This window comes from Capricornis sumatraensis, chromosome 3, assembly GCF_032405125.1.
Source record: "Capricornis sumatraensis isolate serow.1 chromosome 3, serow.2, whole genome shotgun sequence".
Classification (NCBI taxonomy): Eukaryota; Metazoa; Chordata; class Mammalia; order Artiodactyla; family Bovidae; genus Capricornis; species Capricornis sumatraensis.
This window is the reverse complement of record NC_091071.1, coordinates 135,977,138-136,002,617: the sequence shown is the minus strand read 5'-3', so window position 1 is coordinate 136,002,617 and position 25,480 is coordinate 135,977,138. Positions and strand designations below refer to the sequence as shown.

At 38.8% G+C, this 25,480-nt stretch overlaps 1 protein-coding gene and 1 non-coding gene across 3 annotated transcripts in view; one reads left to right on the top strand and one right to left on the bottom strand.

Moving 5' to 3' along the window:
* CYP20A1 (cytochrome P450 family 20 subfamily A member 1) overlaps nt 1–16,583 on the bottom strand; it is a 43,040-nt gene extending 26,457 nt beyond the window's left edge. For both annotated transcript variants that reach the window (XM_068968547.1, XM_068968548.1), the window contains exons 1-4: nt 16,466–16,583; nt 11,341–11,390; nt 10,561–10,727; nt 9,142–9,284 (exon numbers count right to left, since the gene is read on the bottom strand). In XM_068968547.1, the coding sequence (XP_068824648.1) occupies nt 9,142–9,284; nt 10,561–10,727; nt 11,341–11,390; nt 16,466–16,537 (432 nt within the window). In that variant the 5' untranslated portion in view covers nt 16,538–16,583. The remainder of the gene's footprint in view (nt 1–9,141; nt 9,285–10,560; nt 10,728–11,340; nt 11,391–16,465) is intronic.
* On the top strand, nt 5,378–5,450 carry TRNAR-UCU (transfer RNA arginine (anticodon UCU)). Its single transcript has one exon. It is a non-coding gene; the product is annotated as a tRNA-Arg (tRNA).
* Nucleotides 16,584–25,480: the final 8,897 nt, after the last annotated feature.

The window sequence follows — 25,480 nt, the reverse complement described above, 5'->3', positions numbered from 1 at the left end:
GCACAGTAATAAACACTAAACAGATTATAGATCAAAGTTTGAAAGATAAATATGACAACTCTGAGAACAAACATTAAATGAATATATTCATGACAATAGGTTAAAGACGTTTTATATAAGATTTAAAATGCAGTAAACATAAAAGCAAAAAGGAAAAGAAAAAAGTCAGACTACACTAAAATTAGTATCTGTTCATCAAAACAAGCTTGTTGAACTTGTTCAGCTGCTAAGTCACATTCAACTCCTTGCAACCTCATGGACTGAAGCACACCAGGCTTCCCTGTCCTTTACCATCTCCCTGAGTTTGCTCAAACTCATGTCCATTGAGTTGGTGAAGCCACCCTACCATCTCATCCTCTGTTGCCCTCTTCTCCTCATGCCCTCAATCTTTTCCAGCATCAGGGTCTTTTCCAATCAGTCAGCTCTTCGCATCAGGTGGCCAAAGTATTGGAGCTTCAACTTCAGCATCAGTCCTTCTAATGAATATTCATGGTTGATTTCCTTTAGAATTGACTAGTTGGATCTCCTTGCAGTCCAAGGGACTCTCAAGAGTCTTCTCCAACACCACAGTTCAAAAGCATCAATTCTTTGGTACTCAACCTTCTTTTACGGTCCACCTCTCACATCCATACATAACCATTGGAAAAACCATAGCTTTGACTATATGGAACTTTGTTGGCAAAGTAATGTCTCTGCTTTTAAATATGCTCTCTAGGTTTATCATAACTTTCCTTCCAAGGTGTCTTTTAATTTCATGGCTACAATCACTGTAGTGATTTTGGAGCACAAGAAAAGAAAATCTGTCACTACTTCTGCCACTTTTTCCCTTTCTATTCACCATGAAGAACTGATGCTTTAGAAATGTGGTGCTGAAGAAGACACTTGAGAGTCCCTTAGACAGCAAGGAGATCAAACCAGCCAATCCTAAAGGAAATCAACCCTGAATATTCATTGTAAGGACTGATGCTGAAGCTGAAGTTCCCATACTTTGGCCATCTGATGTGAAGAGCCGACTCACTGGAAAAGACCCTGGGGCTGGGAAAGACTGAGGGCATGAGGAAAAGAGGGAGGCAGAGGATGAGAAGGTTAGATAGCATCATGGACTCAATGGACATGAATCTGAGCAAACTCCAGGAGATATGTAGGACAGGGAAGTCTGGAGTGCTGTAGTCCATAGGGTCGCAAGGAGTCAGACATGACTTAGAGACTGAACAACAAAAACAACATTATTAAGCTCTGTTTCTAATGAAAATTTAATGAATGTTAAGACTATCACTGATAGTCAAGAGGTTCACTGTTTTTTTTTGGATAGTAACACAGGTTAGTGTAAAAGAAAATTAATATGTAGAAAATAATAACTAATAAAAAATAACATAAATGAAAATACAGAAATTAATTTAAATCACCCTACAATCCAGCAGTGATAATTACAGATAACATTTTTCTATACAGCTTTTCATGTTTTTCTATAGTGTATCTATGTATATGTGTACATATGTGTGTGTGTAGAGGTATACTTTGAACAATGTAATAATTCTCTACAAACTTGTTCTGTATTATTGGTTTTTTCACTTATCATCTGTTATGGGTTGACTGTGCCCCCCTCAAAAAAAGATCCTGAAGTTCTAACCCCCGCAGTGCCTGTGAATGTTACCTGGTCTGGGAATAGGTTCTCTGCAGATAATTTAAGATGTGCACATTAAGGCCTTAACACAATATGACTATGTCCTTATAAAAAGGGGAAATTTGGACACTGAAACATACACACACACACACATACACACACACACATAAACACACACAGGGAGACCTCATTATAAACAAGAAGGCAGAGACTGAGGTGATAAATGTACAAAATGGTCAGCAAACTACCAGCAACTAGGAACGAGGCATGAAACAGACTTTTCCTTAAGGCTCTCAGAAGGAACCAACTCTGCTGACACCGGAATCCTGGACCAACAGCCTCCAGAACTGCGAGACAATACATTTCTGTCGTTTAAGCCACCAAGTCTGTGGTACTTTGTTACGCTAGCCCTGGCAAACTAATATATCACCTTAAAGCCATCTCCCCATGTCAGTAAATAAATGTCTTTGCCATCTTCCTTAACATTTTCATTCTCATCCACTGCAAGGATTTATGATTCAAATAATCCTCTACTACTGGACATTTAAGTATTTTCTAATTTCTGCCTCAATAAACAATGCTTCGGTAATCATCTTTACCATTTGGCTTCTTTTGACATGAAATTTCTGAGTTAAGAAGTCATTTTTTAAGCTTTTACCACACTGCACTGGGGAAAGCATGTATCAACTTATACTCTTACCAGCAAAATGCCCATTTCCCATACTTTGGATAGTACTAAGTGTTGTCATTTTATAAAATCTCTGTCGGTCTAACAGGTAAAAAAACCCCAACACTGCTTTACTTGGTTTATTTCATGCTAATTATTGATAGGCTCCAGATAAGTTTCAAATTTAATGGCCCTCTACATGTTTTCCATAAAGTACTGCATGTTCACTTTTTTAGCCATGTTTCTATTGGGGCTTATATCTTTTTTTTTTTTAAATAAAGAGCTTTGTGCCTAGCTGGGTTTTAAATGAAGTCCAGGATGTATCTTTCTCCAGTTCTAAGTGAAGAGTACTCAACAGTTTTCTGGTGACCTTTCTTCCGTGAACTATTACACACTAAAAAAAGAAAAAAACCTGAAAATGGTACTCCCAAACACCAAACCTGGGCTCCAAATGGTATCCTAAAAACCTATTCAGACAACATGCAGCTTATCAGAGAATTTAATTGTGAATACCTCCCCCCAGTACCAGATCATTGCTGACTGTGTAACGAACAGATTAAATGCTTTCAATCTATGCTGGGAAAGTCTTTTTTTTTTACCCTCTTTTAAGCCTTGGCCATAAAAATTTTATTATCAATACTATCATTTGTATCACAGAACTGTATTATGATCTGCTCACCCATTTATTTTGCACAGTATTTTACAATACAATGCAAATATTAGATATGATTCATATATTTTTTTATTCTGGACACAAAGCTAATGCATCTGCTAGAAGCTTATGTGCATCTCATTTAGTTTATGAATCTTGAATCTGTTTATGAATTTTGGTTTATGAATCTTGGTTATGTACATTAGATGAGAATGCTAACAATCTGTTGAGCTTCATCTGACAGTGTTAAATCAATGAGTTCAATAATTTTGGCTATTAACATATGACTACTGAACTGTCAACTGAGAGGATTCTGTAAAACTGTCATAAATTCTAAGATCCAGAAATATTTGTTAAATCATAGTTTAACTCAAAAGTCATAGGAGCATATGGGGTTGAAGCACTGAAGACAGAAATTACACTCACAGAATTAGAGTGCAGGTTCACACACAGCCTTGGAGCAGAGACAGTCAGGGCAGGAAGGAGCCAGAACTTACAGGATGAGGTTTGAGAGGGTTAGAGAAGAGTCAGAACACAGAACTCAGATCTGGATCAAAAAAAAAAAAAAAAACAAGGAAAAGGTTTGTTGTGTCAGTATGAAATTAACTTACTTTGGAGTGATAACTGGTAAACACCCCTGTTCTACAGAAAACCATTAGTAGGGAGGAGGAGGAGGCTCAGACCACGTCCTCTTCAATCATGTTCTTGCTGATTAAATATTAATTGGTATTTCTGACTAATGAATAAGCTAAGTAACTGGCTTGTGCTAAGGGGTTGACAATATAAGCCTGAAACACATTTCTCATGTATGGACCCAGTCTATGCGCCAAAGCTTGAAAATATGATGGTAAGAAATGTCTAAATTGGGAAATAATTTCCACTTTGATTTGCCTTTGATCAGACTGGAAAAGGAAAAAAACACAAAACAGATAAACAATAAAAAAGACTGAACATTTGAGAAATAGAGCCTATGATAAAAGATTAATGAAGTTTGAATTACTTAAATCAGAGAAGAAAGACTAATTAAAGCTTTTAACAATAAAAAGTACTGAAAAGCATAATCACTGGAAGCAAAGCAAAGAGAAAATGGGTAAAATTCCCTGGAGATATACAATTATATACCAAGATTCTTATGGACAAATGTAAGGTATTTAAACAGATAGAAAGATTCTGATTCACGAATGCTTAGACAAAGGTAACATAACTGCTTTCAGGAGGACAATCGGGTGTGACAGGACCAGCTATGACAACCCAAGCAGGCAGCCTGAGAGGTCCAGAGAACATAATACTACTGAATAGTACTGACAACGATGAGAAGGTAGACATTAGATATACAAATCTCCTGACGGCCCTGTGAATAGTGGCTATCAGTGAGAAAAGGGAATTGGAAAGGAGAAAGACTAATCAGCTATGAGTAAAAGCCTTGATCAGTTTCTCTTCGGAAGCAAAACTGTGCAGAGAGGAGCCAACATGTTAATTAATGGTTACAGTAAACTCACTTAGAATCCAGTGAGTTTGAGATTTAGGCCAGACTCAAGCCAGCCTTAAATCTTGAATGTAAAGTGTGAGTTCCAAACAGAATTGGAGAATAAGGGGAAAAAATGGTATTAAGCATTTATCAAATATAATTTTTAAAAAGTAGATACTGTAGGATGAATCAAAATGGTATCCTCTTAAGAATTATCAACTATTCTACAACTCAAAAAAGTCACAAAAGTGCTTAGAATGTGCAGTCTGAACAATTTTAGAAGGAATGAACATATTTAAGGTCAAAGACAACGGACCAAGTAGCTACTACATGCTAAATCCTGTTAAGTCCTTGAAAAAGCATGACCTCATTATATGATGTCTGGAATCTGCTTAAAAACAACCCAGAAAGAAAACAGGGGAATTAAGTAGGGGAAAGATAAAATAGGACTGCATTGAATTTGATAACTGTTAAAAAGCTTAGTGATGAGCATATGGATGTGTGTTATAGTATTCTATTTTTATTTAAATTTTCCATGATTTTTAAAATTATTTACTCTATGTAATGTGAGAGACAGTGAGATGTATTTGTGTACTTGTGAGTGTATGTGGGTTTACTCTATATAGAACAGAAAGGACTCCCATGTAACCTTCCAAATGGGACAGATTTAGGTCCATCAACTATTAAAACCCTGCATGAAAGAAGTAACACATTAGATGAACTGGAAACATTAACAAGGAGATACAGTTTCAGAGGAGCAGGAAAAATACAAGGAGTCCGGGGAGCAGGAAACAAATGGCAGGAAAACCTCAAGCAGAGGAAGGAAAGGTATTTTTTTGAGTACTGACTGTGTTGTAAGACTTGATGTTAGGAATTTTACATCATGACCTCGTATAATCCTCACAGCCAATCTGTAATGTGGATGCTATTAATATTATCCTCAATTTAAGATAAGGCAATAGGACTTTCTTGGTGGTCCAGTGGTTAAGACTCTGCACTTCTAATGCAGGGGGCATGGGTTCAATCCCTGGTCAAGGAATTAAGATCCCATATACTGCACAGCATAGGCAATAAAAACTCACAAAGGTCAACCATGCAGATACGAAATGACAGAAATAAGACTGAAAGCCTTTTCTCCAAACTTAGTGTCTCTGCTCTATACCATATTGCTATTTACCAAGAAGCTGCATAAAACATACAACAAAATAAATAACTTTGAGATACACTGAGTCTGCATGCCACAACTAAAGATTCTACGTGCTGCTGGTTTTGAGTTGGGTCTGAAAACAAAGAACCGATCTATTGATACAACACTGCTCTAAAAATTTCTTCAGGTTCTCCTATTATACAGAATGAAGTAAGTCAGAAAGAGAAAGATAGATATCGTATTCTAACACATATGTACAGAATCTAGAAATATGGTACTGAAGAACTTATTTACAGGGCAGCGATGGAGAAACAGATATAGAGAATAGACTTACGGACATGGGGAGAGGGGAGGAGAGGGTGAGATGTATGGCAAGAGTAACATGGAAACTTACATTACCATATATAAAATAGATAGCCAACGGGAATTTGCTGTATGGCTCAGGAAACTCAAACAGGGGCTCTGTATCAACCTAGAGGGGTGGGATGGGGAGGGAGATGGGAGAGAGTTTCAAACAGGAGGGGATATATGTATACCTATGGCTGATTCCACAGTTTATTGTGATCCACACAGTCAAAGGCTTTGGCATAGTCAATAAAGCAGAAATAGATGTTTTTCTGGAACTCTCTTGCTTTTTCCATGATCCAGCAGATGTTGGCAATTTGATCTCTGGTTCCTCTGCCTTTTCTAAGACCAGCTTGAACATCAGGAAGTTCACGGTTCACGTATTGCTGAAGTCTGGCTTGGAGAATTTTGAGCATTACTTTACTAGCATGTGAGATGAGTGCAATTGTGTGGTAGTTTGAGCATTCTTTTGCATTGCCTTTCTTTGGAATTGGAATGAAAACTGACCTTTTCCAGTCCTGTGGCCACTGCTCAGTTTTCCAAACTTGCTGGCATATTGAGTGAGCACTTTCACAGCATTATCTTTCAGGATTTAAAACAGCTCCACTGGAATTCCATCACCTCCACTAGCTTTGTTCGTACTGATGCTTTCTAAGGCCCACTTGACTTCACATTCCAAGATGTCTGGCTCTAGATTAGTGATCACATCATCATGATTATCTGGGTCGTGAAAACCTTTTTTGTACAGTTGTTCCATGTATTCTTGCCACCTCTTCTTAATATCTTCTGCTTCTGTTAGGTCCATACCATTTCTGTCCTTTATTGAGCCCACCTTTGCATGAAATGTTCCCTTGGTATCTCTAATTTTCTTGAAGAGATCTCTGGTCTTTCCCATTCTTTTGTTTTCCTCTATTTCTTTGCATTGATCGCTGAAGAAGGCTTTCTTATCGCTCCTTGCTATTCTTTGGAACTCTGCATTCAGATGCTTATATCTTTCCTTTCCTCCTTTGCTTTTTGCCTCTCTTCTTTTCACAGCTATTTGTAAGGCCTCCTCAGACAGCCATTTTGCTTTTTTGCATTTCTTTTCCATGGGGATGGTCTTGATCCCTGTCTCCTGTACAATGTCATGAACCTCATTCCATAGTTCATCAGGCACTCAATCTATCAGATCTAGACCCTTAAATCTATTACTCACTTCCACTGTATAATCATAAGGGATTTAATTTAGGTCATACCTGAATGGTCTAGCAGTTTTCCCTACTTTATTCAACTTAAGTCTGAATTTGGCAATAAGGAGTTCATGATCTGAGCCACAGTCAGCTCCCGGTCTTGTTTGTGTTGACTGTATCGAGCTTCTCCATCTTTGGTTGCAGAGAATATAATCAATCTGATTTTGGTGTTGTCCATCTGGTGATGTCCATGTGTAGAGTCTTCTCTTGTGTTGTTGGAAGAGAACTGGACATGGAACAACAGACTGGTTCCAAATAGGAAAAGGAGTACGTCAAGGCTGTATATTGTCACCCTGCTTATTTAACTTATATGCAGAGTACATCATGAGAAACGCTGGACTGGAAGAAACACAAGCTGGAATCAAGATTGCTGGGAGAAATATCAATAACCTCAGATATACAGATGACACCACCCTTATGGCAGAAAGTGAAGAGAAACTAAAAAGCCTCTTGATGAAAGTGAAAGAGGAGAGTGAAAAAGTTGGCTTAAAGCTCAACATTCAGAAAACGAAGATCATGGTATCTGGTCCCATCACTTCATGGCAAATAGATGGGGAAACAGTGGAATCAGTGTCAGACTTTATTTTTGGGGGCTCCAAAATCACTGCAGATGGTGACTGCAGCCATGAAATTAAAGGATGCTTACTCCTTGGAAGAAAAGTTATGACCAACCTAGATAGTATATTCAAAAGCAGAGACATTACTTTGCTGACTAAGGTCCGTCTAGTCAAGGCTATGGTTTTTCCTGTGGTTATGTATGGATGTGAGAGTTGGACTGTGAAGAAGGCTGAGTGCCGAAGAGTTGATGCGTTTGAACTATGGTGTTGGAGAAGACTTTTGAGGGTCCCTTGGACTGCAAGGAGATCCAACCAGTCCATTCTGAAGGAGATCAGCTCTGGGATTTCTTTGGAAGGAATGATGCTAAAGCTGAAACTCCAATACTTCGGACATCTCATGCGAAGAGTTGACTCATTGGAAAAGACTCTGATGCTGGGAGGGATTGGGGGCAGGAGGAGAAGGGGATGACCCAGGATGAGACGGCTGGATGGCATCACGGACTCAATGGACGTGAGTCTGAGTGAACTCCGGGAGATGGTGATGGACAGGGAGGCCTGGCGTGTTGCGATTCATGGGGTCGCAAAGAGTCGGACACAACTGAGTAACTGAACTGAACTGAACTGATGGCTGATTCATGTTGAAGTTTGACAGAAAACAACAAAATTCTGTAAAGCAATTATCCTTCAATTAAAAAATAAATTATTTAAAAAGTAAAGAAACATAAGGTTTTATTTTAAAAAACTTTCTTCAGTTTTTCTCCACTCCCATCATTCCAACTTACACAGGAAGTCTAGGTGTTAAAATTGTTTTGCTTTTGTTTCTGTTTCAGAATTTCAGGAGAATAAAAATCAGCTGAGAAAGAAGGCAAGAATACCAAAGACAAAGACACGCTAATAGCCAAAATATACAGATGGTCTCCAACCTACAATTTTTCAACTTTCAACAAGGCAGAAAAGCAATAGGCATTCAAAAGAAACTATACTCTGAATTTTTTTTATTTTGATCTTCTCCTGGGTGAGTGATAGGAGGTGCGATATTCTCATAACGCTGGGTGCAACAGCAGCCACAGTTTAGTCAGCCATGTTCGTGATCATGAGAGCAAACAGGCCTTAAGTATACAAACATTCTTTCCCCAGACAACCATCTGGTTTTCACTTTCTGTACAGTATTTAATAAACTACATGAGCTATTCAACACTCGATTATAAAACAAGGCTTAGTTTTAGATGATTCTGCCCAACTGCTGGCTAGCATAAGTGTTCTGAGTGCATACAAAGCAGACTAGGCTACTAAGTTATGATGTCCAGCAGGTTAAGTGTATTTAAATGCATTTTCAACTTATGATATTTTTTTAGTTCACGATGGGTTTATCAGGACCTAACCTGATTGTAAATCAAGGAAGATCCATATATTATTATCTGTAAAACAGAAATCCAGATCAAACTAGTTTACCTTGAGCAGGAGAGCAAAATTACTCCGCAGACAATTAGTCACACCATTTTCATACAATTTTTTCCTCATGTGATTTTCACTCACGTTCCCACTATCAGACTGATACCTTAATAATGACTTCAGCATGGTTTCAAAAGGGTCCACTGAAACAGACATGATTAAACATTTCTAAGTCAAAGTAATCACTCAAAAAAAACTCCAGCAAAAGAACAGAGATCAGAAAGGTATGGGACTATAGCAGAGAGGCCAGGAACTGTTTTTTTCCTAACTCCTTTGTCTTTTCTAAATGTGAACAGTTCAAGAGACAATAAAAATTGCCAACAAAACAATACCCAGTAAATTGGGAATTCCACTGTAAACCATTAATACTCAAGTAAATTTTCCACTGCATGACAGCATGTATCTTTGTAAAAGAACTCACTCCATCAATTTTAAGACAAAATTGATGTTGTACGTGTAACTGTCGAGTATTACAGTTAAAACTATTTAGCTGAGTCCAAAACCTTTTCTTTTCTCCTTCACTCACTTTTATGTGTTTCTTCAATGACTATATTGTTTTTACACATACACAAATACACTGTCACTTTAAACAATTAAAACACAGTAAGATACTAAGAAGATAAATTCATCTAAATCTCACCACGCAAGAGATACTCACTGTTAAATATCTGAGGTTTTTGTTTTTTTTTTTAATAGCTGTTAACATTTTTTTTTTACCAGCAAAAGACAGAAAAATCTGTCAGATTTTGCAAAGAACTACAGTCCCTTCTTTCAGAGTACATCTCTCAGTTCACTCTCCTAATCATTCAAATACCATTTACAAGCTCCAAACTCACCACCACTGAACTATAAATTCCACAGGAGCAGAGGCCATGTCTGGTTTTACTCATCTTTGCATTTCCTAACAGAGACAGCCTTCCAGGTTGTGGAAACTTAGTGATTAAGAGCACAGACTCAACCCAGACAGCCTCGCTTCATGTCCCAGGCAAGAATACTAGAGTGGGTTGCCATTTCCTATTCCAGGGAATCTTCTCATCCAGGAATCAAACCCACATCTCCTGAAGTAGCAGGTGGATTCTTTACCACTGAGTCGCCTGGGAAGCCCAAATGCTCTTACACCTTTACTCTTTCAGATGTACCCTTGAACTATTTTTTCAGGTTCAAAAAAAAATCCTGTTGGCATTTGCACTGGGGTATTTTTCATATATATCTATAAATTGAAGGAAGAAAATGATCATTTAAAAATACTGTGTCTTAAGTGAAGTGAGGTGATTAATATAAAGACTTCAGCACAATGTCTGACATAAAAAGTATTTAATAAATGTTAGCTATTCCTAAGAGCAGTGTATGGACCTTCATCTATAGACATCTATTCTTAAAAGATAAGGAGCAGCTAATTAGAAAGACAATCAGACTTACGTGTCTTATTGGGGTTGATATGCTGCTTTAGTACATCAACAGTGCCCAAACTAACCACAAGACGCCTGCCAAACCAGAAAGAGACCACAGGCCCGTATCTCTCATGCAGATTAACCAGGAACTCGTGCAGACTTCCACTGTTCACAATATCTGGAAGATTACCATCTCTGAAAAAAGAGCAATATTTGAGAAAATAATTTAATATGGGAGAATCAGAAAAACAAAAATACTAGTTGATTCTGAATTAACTGTGTCAACAGATGAAAACAAAGATAAACGAAAATCAAATTACTGCAAAATCCAAAACTATTATATTTGACTTCTCACTTTTGGTAGCTACATTTGGATATGCATTTGTCTGATATTTTGAGAATTCATAACACTTCACATCAACAAAGCTGCACAAGAACATCTGACTTAGACACTGAAAAACGATCCAAGTTTGCAGCACCTCATTCTGAGACAGCAATGGATGCCACCACTGGCTATTAAATCACAGGTGAATTTAAATCAGCTATGGCAATTTTTTCTTATTCCATCTTAATTCTATCTTTCTATTTTCAACACTCTCTGGCTAAGGGAAGTGAAAAAAATTAAAGGTTTTGATTTATACAGGCTTCCTTTCATTTATTAACAAAGTTTAGGTGGTATGCCCAAACACAAGTTTAAAGAAAACAAAGGGACTAAATAAACTGAGCAATCTAAAGATATGGTTTAGTTTTTATCCAAAAATTAAGAGCTGACTTCACCTGATTTAAAAAAGCCAAAAAGCCAACTTACTTTTCCTCTGTTGGAGTAATGCCTGGAATTCCTGCAGCTTGTCTGGAAGCCTTAGGGAAAAAAATTTAAATAATTTAGTATAACGAATGATCATATATCCCATAAGTCAGATGTGTTTTGCCAAGACATGTGCAGGACCTTAAATGATGGTTATTCAATTTGGTTGAATCTCAGAGATTATTTATCTATTAAAATAAAAAAACTGGATTCTTTGTACTGAAAAGAATTATCCTAATATTCCTCCTCTCTGTCAATTAAACTAAGGTATCTGAAGAATTAAACATCTATTATATATCAATTAATATATAAAACCAAGCACATTTTTCTTTGTTCTGAGACTATAAATGGTCTCATCTGGCTTGGCTTTCAAAAAATTTAATGTCATAATTATAATAGTGTCATTCCTAAAATAGTTCTCTTTCAAGTCAAAGAATTTGTCAAAATACAAAGTGATATTCATATTTTAGGCCTTCCCAGGTTAGTGTAAGGAATCCGCCGGGCTTCCCTTGTGGTTCAGCTGGTAAAGAATCCGCCTGCAATGCAAAAGACCTGGGTTCAGTCTCTGGGTTGGGAAGATCCCCTGGAGAAGGGAAAGACTACCAACTCCAGTATTTTGGCCTGGAGAATTCCATGGACTGCATAGTCCATGAGGTCACAAAGAGTCAGACACAACTGAGCAACGTTCACTTTCAAGGAATCCACCTGCCAATGCAGGAGACACAGGAGACTCAGGTTTGATCCCTGGGTTGGGAAGATCCCCTAGAATAGGGAATAGCAAACCACTCCAGTATTCTTGCCTGGAAAATTCCATGGACAGAGGGGACTGGCAGGCTATACTCCATGGGGTCACAAAGAGTCCGGGTCTCCATGACTGCACAAGTGAGCGCACACACACATTTATCTTTTGCTTTAATGTAGTTATCATTATCAGAGTAATACAGTCAGAGAGATCACCTGGTATACAAATAAGTAACAAAATAATTTATACCAAATTGTTAAAGTGACAGCCTCTGAAGAATGAACTATAAAAAAGTTGGGGGGAATTTTAATTTTTTACAATTTTCTATTGGGTTTATGGTTACTGTATTTAGAGGTTAGCATTTTTATTTTATTTTAAAACAAGCATATCACTTTTAAAATAAGACTTCTTATAATTTTTAAATTAGCTAAATATCTATAGAAAAAATAACCTAAAATATTCAACTTTAGAATCAACTCTGAATTTTGTCTATGATTTTAACTAGTTATTAATCAGAGTTTGGCATTCTGCCCCTTTCTCCCCCTGCTGCTGCTGCTGCTGCTGCTGCTAAGTCGCTTCAGTCGTGTCCGACTCTGTGCGACCCCATAGACTGCAGCCCACCAGGCTCCCCCATCCCTGGGATTCTCCAGGCAAGAACACTGGAGTGGGTTGCCATTTCCTTCTCCAATGCATGAAAGTGAAAAGTGAAAGTGAAGTCGCTCAGTCGTGCCCGACCCTCAGTGACTCCATGGACTGCAGCATTCCAGGCTCCTCCATCCATGGGATTTTCCAGGTAAGAGTACTGGAGTGGGGTGGCATTACTTAACATTATATAAATAAATAGTTATTTATTTGAACATTTAAAGTTTAAACTGTCTTCCATTACATATTCAGAATTGCATAATCATGTTCCTACCATAGGTTGTAAAACATCTAGGCTATTTCTTTCATTTTCTCATTGTTACAGGTAGTGCCATGAAAATCACTGTACAATTTTACTTTTTTCCTCCTTTGGATTATGTATGCCAAGAGATACACTAAGTTCAACAGTACTAATGAAGGAGTTTTACAGTTTCTACTACATACTACAAGAATACTATCTATATGATAGTATGTGCAACTTGCATTTAACTGATGACAGTGAAACCTACAATGTAAGATTTTATCCTACAGCCTCATCAACAATCGAAACTCGTCAATTTTAATGTATAAAAAGTGGGGAAAAGAATGGAAGGAACTCCATAATTAAAGTCAGTGATACTAAAAAAAAAAAAAAAAGACCCTACTTTTTATTTTCTAGGTTGAAATTATTAATGACTGAAGCAAGCTTCCTGACTTCTCTTCAAATATGATAGAGTGACAACACTCATCAGTGATCTCTTCCTGAAATCCCACAAAATGAAAGTGAAGAAATACAAAAGGACAAAATAAGGATAAAGAGAATGGGAGAGGAGGCAATAGTGGATGAATAATCTGACCAGTTTTTTTGGAAGTGTTAGTTGTTGGAGCAGTGATTAGTTGACCTTGAGAGGCCTCCTCTGGGGTCTGCAAAGGAGGATTCCCACAGGAAGCAATCAGATTTGTACTTGTAACCACAAAGGCAGAGTAAGATGCAGGACTTTAACAATAAGCAAAAAGTCAGTATACAGATCCATTAGACATCATTCTTGTGACGGCCATCCTTCTGGAAAGAGACCTTAAGATTCCAGATTCAGGAACAACAGGTTGGTGGGTGGCATCCCCGATAATCTTAAGCGAAAACTGTTTCCAACCTACAATTTTATACCATGCCAAGCTATCATTGAAGTGTGAAGCTAGAAAAGATAGATTTTCAAACAAGCAAGATTTCAAAAAAATTTTCATGCACACTCCCTCAAGAAATTATGGAAAATGATGCACTGCAGCAAATAAAAGAATTTAAACAGAAAGAGACAAAGAGAGAGACTCACGTGGCATCCAGGAAACAGGGTCTACAACAAACGCAAAGAGAATATCAATTCTGAATTTTTTCCCATAAAAATAAATACAAACAGAGACATTACTTTACCAACAAAGGTCCATCTGATCAAAGCTATGATTTTTCCAGCAGTCATGTATGGATGTGAGAGTTGGACTATAAAGAAAGCTGAGCATCTAAAAATTGATGCTTTTGAACTGTGGTGTTGGAAAAGACTCTTGAGAGTCCCTTGGACTGCAAGGAGATCGAACCAGTCCATCTAAAGGAAATCAGTCCTGAATATTCATTGGAAGGACTGATGTTGAAGCTGAAACTCCAATCCTTTGGCCACCTGATGCAAAGAAGTGACTCATTGGAAAAGACCCTGATGCTGGGAAAGATTGAAGGCAGGCAGAGAAGGGGACGACAGAGGACGAGATGGTTGGATGGCAACACTGATGCGATGGACATGGGTTTGAGTAAGCGCCGGGAGTTAGTGATGGACAGGGAAGCCTTGTGTGCTGCAGTCCACAGGGTCACAAAGAGTCGCACATGACCAAGTGACTGACCTGAACTGATGTCTTTGAATATTTGAACGAGCTCACTGAAAAGCATTATGACAGAAATGGTGAGATACTTGCCCCAAACTACTGACAGGCACAAGTAAAGAAACTCTATGCAAAGGTAAGTACAGCTGCTCTCCTCCGCCCTAATCACAGGTCTACAGCTCCAACAGCAGGCGTGCATAGAGCCTCAGAACTCTGTGTGCTCTGGATAAATGGCTCCCACACCGGACTCCATGTTTCAACATGAGAAATGAAGTGAGCCCCAAAATACCAGGCAAAACACTCCCCTGTGCTTCACTACATTCACAACTCTGAAATAGCTAAAATAATGAAATCAATCCCCACACCTGGCACGCCCCTCGCAAACCCCAGCAAAACTTCAATCTGATAATCACAGCCTCACCACTATCATCTTCCTTGAGATCATCCAGAATGTTATTATGACATTTTCCCTTACATATATTAGATACCACACTAAGCCCAAGACTACCATCCCCAGGTCTTCCTTCATCCCCTAGACTTTTTATTCCTACAGAAGTTTGTCTTCTTTCCTGACCCATCTGTCCCCAACTCAAAACCCCACCTGATCTCAGCGGTTCATTCCTATGGTTGCACTAGGCCTTGACATTACCAGTAACTTTACCATTCCTGGAGTTTTAACATCAAGCTTCCAAATCTCCAAGCACCTCCTATTTCTATTTTTAATATCTTGACTCCAAAAACTATTTTTACCCCAAACAGACTGTTAACCCAACTTACTCCTATAACTCCTTTTCCAGCCATCCAGCTCAGATTCCATTGTGCCTTTTAATCACTCTCTTGCCCTGTTTCCTTTGCTCAAAAGTACCTAGCAAAACACAAACCCTAATTAAATCCAACATTCTGGCAACTGCCCTGATGCCACATAGTTGAAGGAAAACAGCTGAGGGAACACACAGCTTGCTGCCTAGTCTTATTTTACTTTCATGAATTTCAAATGAGTTGTCTGGAAATCTCGTTTTCCTACTCTCTCACTCTCCTGACCTAGAAGGCTATTTCTCAGAAAATAAAAAAACACTGAAAGTTCCAGATAGGGTAGTTCTAACATTCCAATCAAATTCATTTACCAGCAAGAATATTTAAGGTGTTCTGTCAATATCAGGGATGTGCTTGCCAGTATTCTGTTGCTTTACAACTTTTTCTACAAAACCACCACCTTGCTTTGTAGATGATTCCTCATCCATTAGCTTCTTTGTTTTCAGAAGCATCTTTTGAGGCTGAAGGTAAGCAGAGAAAGGTCAGAAGGAGATTTAGAGATACAGCACTTGGCTGTATGCTCCTTCCACGACCCCTTTAGCATGTGAGGCCCAAGAGGAACAAGACCCGGTCCGGACCTTAAGGACTTTAGATTTCAGGAATGAAAGTCGAAAGGCAGACGGAAAAGCAGGCGACAAAAGAAACACTAGGGGAAAATCCTTGAGAATGGATAAAGGCGACGAGCAGCCTGGAGTTTCCTCTCAGACACAATAGAAAATGGAAGTGGGGTGGGCACAGTTACTGCTCGAAAGCCACCAAAGCACTTCGGCCCCGCCCTCCACAGCGGCGCGGCTAGGACAGGGAGGCCGGACCCGCCAACCAGCCCTCAGGCCCCTGCGGCCGCGCCCGCTCCGCCGAGCCTCCGTCCGTGAGTCTCTCGGCGTCCGAGGGTGGTCGAGCCTCCTGCCCTGCTCTGTCTTCAGCGCCGGCCGCGTGCGCCTGCGAGGCGTCACGTGCTCCGGGAGCGGGGCAGAGTGGCGGCGGGAGCTGGAGCCCTCCCCCGGGGCCCGTTCCCTGCGGCCCGCTGCGGGCTGCGCGACGTGGATGCGGGCGGCGGCCTGAGCCCGTGAGGGCCGGGATGGCGGTTACCGGGTAGAGGTAGAGCACCGCTCCCACCAACGCCAGCAGGAAGGTAACAGCGAAGATCGCGAAGTCCAACATGGTGCCTCAGCCCGGGAACCACGTCTCAGTTCCGCGCTCCTCTGCGGCGTCTCAGCCTGGCGCACCAGAGGGACAGAGGGGTGGGCCGGGGCGCCCGCGGGACTTGCGAGCGAATAGGTCGCCCGGGCGTGGCCTGGGTCGCTGGGGGCGTGGCCTGGGTCGCTGGGGGCGTGCCGTGGTCAGCCCTGCGGTCGGGCGGCGAGAAACAGGGAGACCCGAGGCGCGGTGCCGGCGGATTCGATTCCGAACACGCCCACGACTCCCGGACCAAGTTGCTGAAGAAAGAGGGACCCCGCCTTCTAGAAAACGTTAGGAATCGTCCTAACCAAGTGTTTTCCAAGTGGGTTTAAAATACATATATCAAAATAAAAACAGCTCAAGTTAATCTTTGTTGTTGCACGTCTGGATTTTCTACCACAGTCTAGTGATTTTTGAATCAAAATAATAAATGGGCACATGATTCACAATTATTATGTATTTACTTCATGAAATATGTCTTCCCTTTATTTCAGCATGATCTCTATATTTTTATCATCAAGATTTTGACATCGTTTGTCTTCTGTTGCCAGAAATGCCAAATTATCCTGTTCCCAGTCATTGTGGTCCTTGAAAAGATTTGATAGATTATTTTAAAACAATCTTTTCAGGTTTATTGAGTCATATAATTAATATATGGGATTGTTTTCTTTAATACTTTCAAATTGAAGAAATTTCACTCTTAGCAAAATTCCAGGCAGTAGCAATTGGAATTATCGATAGAAATTTATAGTTAATATGTAGCTTCAGAAATGAACTGACTTTTATCTATGATGTTCAACTGTAACGGAGTCGTTACATATGGTACCATTGTTATTACAGCAAATATTGTAAAACAGTTTAAATTTATGGTAACAATTGTATCACTTATGATTCTAACCATCTCTTAAAGTGAAAGTGAAGCCGCTCTTTGCAACCCCATGGACTGTAGCCCACCAGGCTCCTCCATCCATGGGATTCTCCAGGCAAGAATACTGGAGTGGGTTGTCATTTCCTTCTCCAGGGAATCTTCCTGCCCCACGGATCGAACCCAGGTCTCCCCCATTGCAGGCAGACGCTTTAACCTCTGAGCCACCAGGGCAGCCCTCACCATCCCTTAAAGCAACAACTAAAGCTGTAGGGTAGTGTAAAGAACTTTACATCATATTTAGACCTACATATATATTATTTTTAAAGGAATTTAATACGGAAGTGTTCCTAAGCTGACAGTTGCAACCACTATGTTTGCCACAATAATTGTCAAGTGCTTCCAGTCCATTAATGGAACCCTACTGTGTGGATCACAATAAACTGTGGAAAATTCTGAAAGAGATGGGAATACCAGACCACCTGACCTGCCTCTTGAGAAATCTGTATGCAGGTAAGGAAGCAACAGTTAGAGTTGGACATGGAACAACAGACTGGTTCCAAATAAGAAAAGCAGTACGTCAAGGCTGTATATTGTCACCCTGCTTATTTAACTTATATGCAGAGTACATCATGAGAAGCGCTGGACTGGAAGAAACACAAGCTGGAATCAAGATTGCTGGGAGAAATATCAATAACCTCAGATATGCAGATGACACCACCCTTATGGCAGAAAGTGAAGAGGAGCTAAAAAGCCTCTTGATGAAAGTGAAAGAGGAAAGCAAAAAAGTTGGCTTAAAGCTCAGCATTCAGAAAACAAAGATCATGGCATCCGGTCCCATCACTTCATGGCAAATAGATGGGGAAACGGTGGAAACAGTGTCAGACTTTATTTTTGGGGGCTCCAAAATCACTGCAGATGGTGACTGCAGCCATGAAATTAAAAGATGCTTACTCCTTGGAAGAAAAGTTATGACCAACCTAGATAGTATATTCAAAAGCAGAGACATTACTTTGCCAACTAAGGTCCATCTAGTCAAGGCTATGGTTTTTCCTGTGGTTATGTATGGATGTGAGAGTTGGACTGTGAAGAAGGTTGAGCGCTGAAGAATTGGTGCTTTTGAACTGTGGTGTTGGAGAAGACTCTTGAGAGTCCCTTGGACTGCAAGGAGATCCAACCAGTCCATTCTGAAGATCAGCCCTGGGATTTCTTTGGAAGGAATGATGCTAAAGCTGAAGCTCCAGTACTTCGGCCACCTCATGTGAAGAGTTGACTCATTGGAAAAGACTCTGATGCTGGGAGGGATTGGGAGCAGGAGGAGAAGGGTGCGACAGAGGATGAGATGGCTGGATGGCATCATGGATTCGATGGACGTGAGTCTGAGTGAACTCGGGGAGTTGGTGATGGACAGGCAGGCCTGGCGTGCTGCAATTCATGGGGTTGCAAAGAGTCGGACACGACTGAGCGACTGAACGGAACTGAATGTTTTTTAATTAGGCAAAAATCTATTGTGTTTATTCTGAGAACAAAGATTGCTAATTTATCTATTTTTATCAACTTGCTCAAATACTCTTTCCACTCTTATAGTCTCCTCCAACTTTAAAGCATAACCTACAAACCCTTAGTATTTCCCTGGAGCCTGAGCAGTGTTAGCTATGAGGGTGATATTAAAAGTTCAGTTGACCACAAAGTCCTGATTAACCACTAAATCCTGACTGAATGCCAAATACTGATTTGCCCATGTGGGCATAAAAATTTGACCATTTTTATGGATTTGTGATATGTGGGTTTCTCTTGAGTATGGGGCCCAAGGCAGGGGCCTGTCTTGCCCTGTTTTATAGGTAGTACTATCCATATAAAAGGACATTCAGTGTGTTTCGTAACCCTCTGACTTCTGGTTAGATTGGCCAACAGGAAATAGTAGCTTAGGATGAAAGGAAAGTCTGGATATTCATTCTCCTGGTTTTCATGCTGTGGACTCACTGTTGAGTGCAGATTCTGTCATAATACCCCCACACAGATACCCTTTCTAGGAGTTGGAACTCACTTCAGGCTTGGGGTTAATGACAGCTCACCACTGTTGCTAGTCTTGGGGCACTGAAACCCTGTGGTTTCCTTAAACCCTTCCCACATCTTCGTAAAAGTTTCCATTCTTGAACTTTTACTAAGTCCAGCATGCCATCTGTTTCCTGCTGGGACTCTGATCCACATGGTAATTATCATCATCAAATTTGCCTATTTGGTAGGTGCAAAATTTTTTTCTCAATTCTAACGAATAAGGGTAATCAAATACAGTTTGCTTTTACCTGGAAGAAACAGTATTACACCTTCAGTGTAATACTCCTGGACATTGTCATTTCTCCTCTGTGATGTGAGCACATATACCTCTAACTTGTTTGTAATGGTATTCCACACAATATCTTGCCTGTCCATTACTCTGATGACATACTATTGAGACCTGGTGAGCATAAAGTAGAAATTCCCTAGATGCCTTAAAAAAAATACATGCCAGAAAGTCAAAGAGAAATCTCAAAAATTATTTAGGAGTCTGGCATAGTGATAAAGTGCCTACAGGTTGAGTGGCATGAGGTACTTGCATATTGTAACAGCAGTCTGAGATAAGAGTTTAAAATGCCAAATATTTAGTGGGGATTAATGCTTTGGAAGGAATGATGCTAAAGCTGAAGCTCCAGTACTTTGGCCACCTCATGCGAAGAGTTGACTCATTGGAAAAGACTCTGATGCTGAGAGGGATTGGGGACAGGAGGAGAAGGGGATGACAGAGGATGAGATGGCTGGATGGCATCACGGACTCGATGGACGTGAGTTTGAGTGAACTCCGGAAGATGGTGATGGACAGGGAGGCCTGGCGTGCTGCAATTCACGGGGTCGCAAAGAGTTGGACACGACTGAGTGACTGAACTGAACTGAACTGAATACTTGTGAAGGATGAAACCTGGATTGGGCAGAGAGGAAGTGGAATTATGATGCAGCCCCCATAACTCCTAAACCAACCTAGTGGGGAGTTTGGGACGAGAATTACAATGATAATTGGGCTTTGCTGGGCCTTTTTTCTATGTACCCACCTTACTCTCTTCTTGAGAAAAAACTTGGAAGTTAGCCTCTGCAGTTTTTCTGAGGGCCACAGTTGATACTTACAATCTTCTTTCTCCTTTATCCATGCTAGAATCTCTACTCACCAAGTCTTGAGGCTTGCTTGGTTAGCCTGGAAGAATGAATGAGTTATTCTGAACTGCCTGAGTCCCTGGTGATCATGTACTTCTCAGTATGGTTTCTCTATCTACAGACACATTTGGGCAAAGAAGTACAAAATAGTGCCCAAGGAGATTGCCTAGGTTCTACACTATTACATATTCCGTTGTGTAGTGGCAGCTGTTCCTCTCCCTAATTATCCAGGTCAATTACCCCTCACATCAGCTAGCTGTTCTGATGCTTTATCAGAATGCAGCTTGTGGGTAATGGATATGATATGACTAGTGATCCCATTGTCATGGGCTCCCTCCAGCACTTACTTCCTGTAAAGTGGGTCCTATGATTTAAGATCATGTTATATGGAATCCACTGCCAATGGATTAATACTCCATTGTCCTTAAGATACTCCAAGGTCCTTAAGATAATAGTGCTGGCTAAGGCCCTGCAGACATAAAAGGCAAACCATGTACATAAAATACATGTCTGTTCCTATAAGAATGAGCTTCTAGCCCTTCCAGAATGGAAGGGGCCCAAAATACATAACTTGCCAGCATGTGACCCATTGAGGAATGAGGAATGCTTGGGCATTAAGCATTTATCTTGTTAGTAATTTGGACATTCATTGGTGGCAATAGCTAGACCAGCCTTGAGAAGTGGAGGGTTCATCCTACTAAGCCCATGGATAGTCTCCATTTCTGCCATTGTGGCCACTTTGTTCATGTACCTCCCCCTTGTACTGGCCCTAGAGTGGCCAATGCAGGGGCCACGTGACATGATCTGAATTTCTTGTTTGGTCCACTTGATTGCTTAATGTCTCTTTCATGGTGGATGCTCCGGACGAGTGCTAATATTTGACACAAAGATTTTCATGCTTCTTTCCTAATCCTATATGTCTATCTACACACTTATATCTGACACCTTCATGTCCCCAATCTTAAAAATCTTTTTCCATTTATGTCTCTCATCAGCTGGCCAGGCCTTTCATCATGGCCCATGATTCCTATCTATATTCTAACCTTAAGCCCCTTCTCTTTCCACCCAAAGTAAATGACATGGTGTACCACTAAAGATCTGCCCACCAAGATGGTTTTCCCTTGCCACTGTTTTTCAAGACCACCCATAAGTAAGGCTTCAACTCACCTTCTATCCATTTTTGTCTTTACTCACATACTGAGTCATCCCCTCTGTAAATGCAGCTTGGTCTTTTTTCTCCTCTTATCTACTCATACAAGATGACTTGTAAACCAACGTGTTAGCTGAGGAAGGGGCACTGGTGCAACAGTAGTGGAGACTTTGGAGATCTGGGATCCTTGCTCAGGCAGCTTCCCTCTTCCCTATGGTCCTTAAGACATGGTGGTCTGACAAGACTTAGTGGATGTTAGGTAGTGTTGGGAAACTGAGTCTGTTAAGAGCAAGGTATAAACTGCCATTCTGTTCTGGACATGTCTTTTCAAGGACATCTGTACAGCAAACAACCTTGGAAGGCAGAGTCTCCTTCTGGAATAGAAGGCAGGTTTGCTTACTCATCAGTATGTTTCCCTCCAGGGCAAAGGTCAGGAAGGTTTGTTTGCAGCCCATTATAAAAGATTCAGCTTTCCAAAACTCAAATTCTTCAGCTGTGACAGAAGAGTGTGAAATGCATTCTTTTAGGTTCATCTGTAAGTTGATAGTTATGGTTTTACATTTAGGTCTATAATTTGCTAAGTTCAAATAGCTTAGCTAATGTTAAGTTCTAATCAGACTATATAAATTGAGAATTACAAATGAGCTGAAGAAAGTAACATCACTTTTTTATTTGATTCAAACCCATTTTCATATACAAAGCTAATTTATTATTTACAAAATAAATGCATATTCTTAAAAACTGTTAGAATACAAATTTCCAAATGACTAAAAAATGTGCAAATTTTTCAATTATTATCTTCAATCATGCTATACAGAAACAATCAAACATGAGCTCATATACACACACTGAAAAATTTTAAAACATTCAATGTAACAAAACAAAACATACATCTTATATATTTAATTTTAAAAGGATGAGAAAGGGAAGAATGTATTGCACCAAATTAACAGTAACTTCATTATAATGAGAATACTAATCAAAATTATTTACACATCTTTATTAAGGCTAAAACTATCTCAACTTTAAAACTTTTTTTTTTTTTTTGGCATACAAGTATTCATTGAGTCACAGTTTGCAGTCAATAATCAGATATAAATAAGGCTTAATATTCTCTTTTTAATGGTCAATTCCAGTAGAACAAATGAGGAGTACTTTATGATAAATACATAACTTTTTGAATTCCTTAAATATTTAAGTAGCAGCACAATTTGCAAGTACTTTTTTAAACAAGTAATTCTGAATTTTTAGCTATCCTCCTCTCCTCTGAATTGACTATGTGCATACACACACACACACACACACACACACACACACACACTCTCAAATCACTGTCACCTCTATAACACTGACATACTCCTATTTAATCTGAGTCCCAGAAAGATTGACGTGAGGCAAATCATACATGTTCAATATTTTTCAATCTTAATGTAATTCACTTCTATAGCAATGAACCTGACAGAAAATGACTGGTTAGATGATTATTTTTTGCTAATATTTTTGCTCCAAATCTATATAAAAGCAAACAGTTAGGGGAAGGAAAGCAATACTCATTAGGAATTTCTGAAGAGAATAGACCAGCCATATGGTTTTCTGTAAAGCTAACTGTAAAACAGTAGCCACAAAAACTTTTTGGTGATGGTATTTAAGAACTGGAGAGACCAGTAAAAAGTACAATAGGAAAAAAAATAAAAAGTATAAAAGATCTTTAACAGTAAGATGTACTGAAATATGTGATAATTTTGGAAGAAATGTAGAAACTACTGTAATTAAATATTTTGAAAATTATCCATGAAAAAGTTGAAATCCCAAAGGATTAAAATTATTCCCTTTAATACCTATATAAGAAACTAAGGGGCTGAAATTTTTTCAATTAAGTCTGACAACTGACATCACCTTACCAGAGCTACTCTCTAAATTGTTTATTGATTAATATAATTTTAGTATTCTAAAGAGAAAAATATGTTATCATAGATAAGCTTTTTTTCCTCCAAAATACAAGAGGAATATTTGTTGAATCTGTAGACTGAGTCCAGTAAATATTAAAACACATTGCCTAGATGTTGTGGGAAAATGTTTCCAAGATAAGGAACAACAAAAATAGCCTTTGAATATTAACTATTTATTTGGAATACTGGCTACCAGAAAGCCTCTAATTTTATACACATTAAGTACAATATATTATTATAAAAATAAATTTTAAAAGGTCCATTGGAATAAGACTTTTGTAAAAGTTTATATTTTAATCAATAAAATATATTTTTATTTTTCAATCCCTCCTAAATCCTAACTTGTTTTCTTTCTCAAATTACAATGTTGTACTGTAATAGTATTATAAATAGCTAATCAGTTTGTACACTCAAAAGTTATAATAAATTTTAAATAATGAGACAGCCATTTTAAGTGAAAACACACACACACAAATACCAAGAGTCCATGAGCAGTCAACTGCGAGCCCACTAGCAGTCAACTTTGAAAAATGAATGAGAATTTTTTTAAAAAAAGAATGGGTAACCTTTTCAATGACAATATTGTGGTATTATCATTATTATGGTAATATTTGCAAAATAAGTTTCCAAGGAAACATTAAATCAAAGAAAACAAATGTTGACCAACTGACTTTCTACTTGTTCTTTTCCTTTGAATTTTCAATTCATAAGATTAAAGGCATTAAGACAAAAGTAAATAAAACTTTATCTCTGCCCTTTTTTCACTAAAGCCATTAGCTTTATAGGTCCAAATCCTACAGTGTCTTTAAAAATCACCCACAAGTGACAAACGTCAGTGAGATAATCTAAGAAGGTATATCTGATGAATTACTACAATATATCAGAAAAGTACTTGGTAAGATAGCCACTTTTATACACTTTCTTATACTGATGAAAATCATAATTTCTATAATCTAAGATGGCCCTATGTGTTTAAAGCAGAAAATTAATTGTTCTCAATACAGGCTTAAATATCTTAAATGTTAATGCTCTATTTTTTCTTAATACTAGGACTTTTCATATGAAAGATTAAGGAGTACTTCCATACAGAGGCTACACCTCCTACAAAAGTCCTCAGAAGCGCTTAGGGAATTTAAGTCAATGCTTTTAATTAGGAAAACTATTGATTAGTAGCTTCAAAGCTTTCAGAGATCTAAGTCAATGTTTTAAATCTAGCATTTTGTTACTCATGATTTTATTAACACTTAAAAATATTACCTAATTCAGATATGCAAAATATTCACTGATAGTCACTAGGAACTAATACAAGCAAACACTTTTCTGGAGACAGGATATTAGTTACAATTTTCAAATATGAAAGGTCTGAAGAGAGTTTATGATAAGAATAATGCAAACTGAAAAGGAAATTTAGTTGTTACTGTGGCATGCAAAACAGATAAGAAAGCCATTCCAAGCAAATTTTAGAAACAAATGTCCTCAAGGATAATGATCACACCTACTTTCAAATAAGCCTGTGAATACCGGATCTGATTTATAAAAAATGAATGGATATAATTTCTATAGCAGAAAATATTTTGATTTAATAACCCTGAGATATAGTTTTTTTATACCAAGAATATCAAGTAAAGAGGTTCAAAATATCCAGAGTAGTGCCTAAACTTCTGTATATTTATAAAACTTCACAGAGAAGTCTACCTGTAATCTCAGTTAAGAAACAATGGCCTTGAAAAATGCTAGATTCAAATTAAATAAAGCTGTGGCCCACATTTTAATAA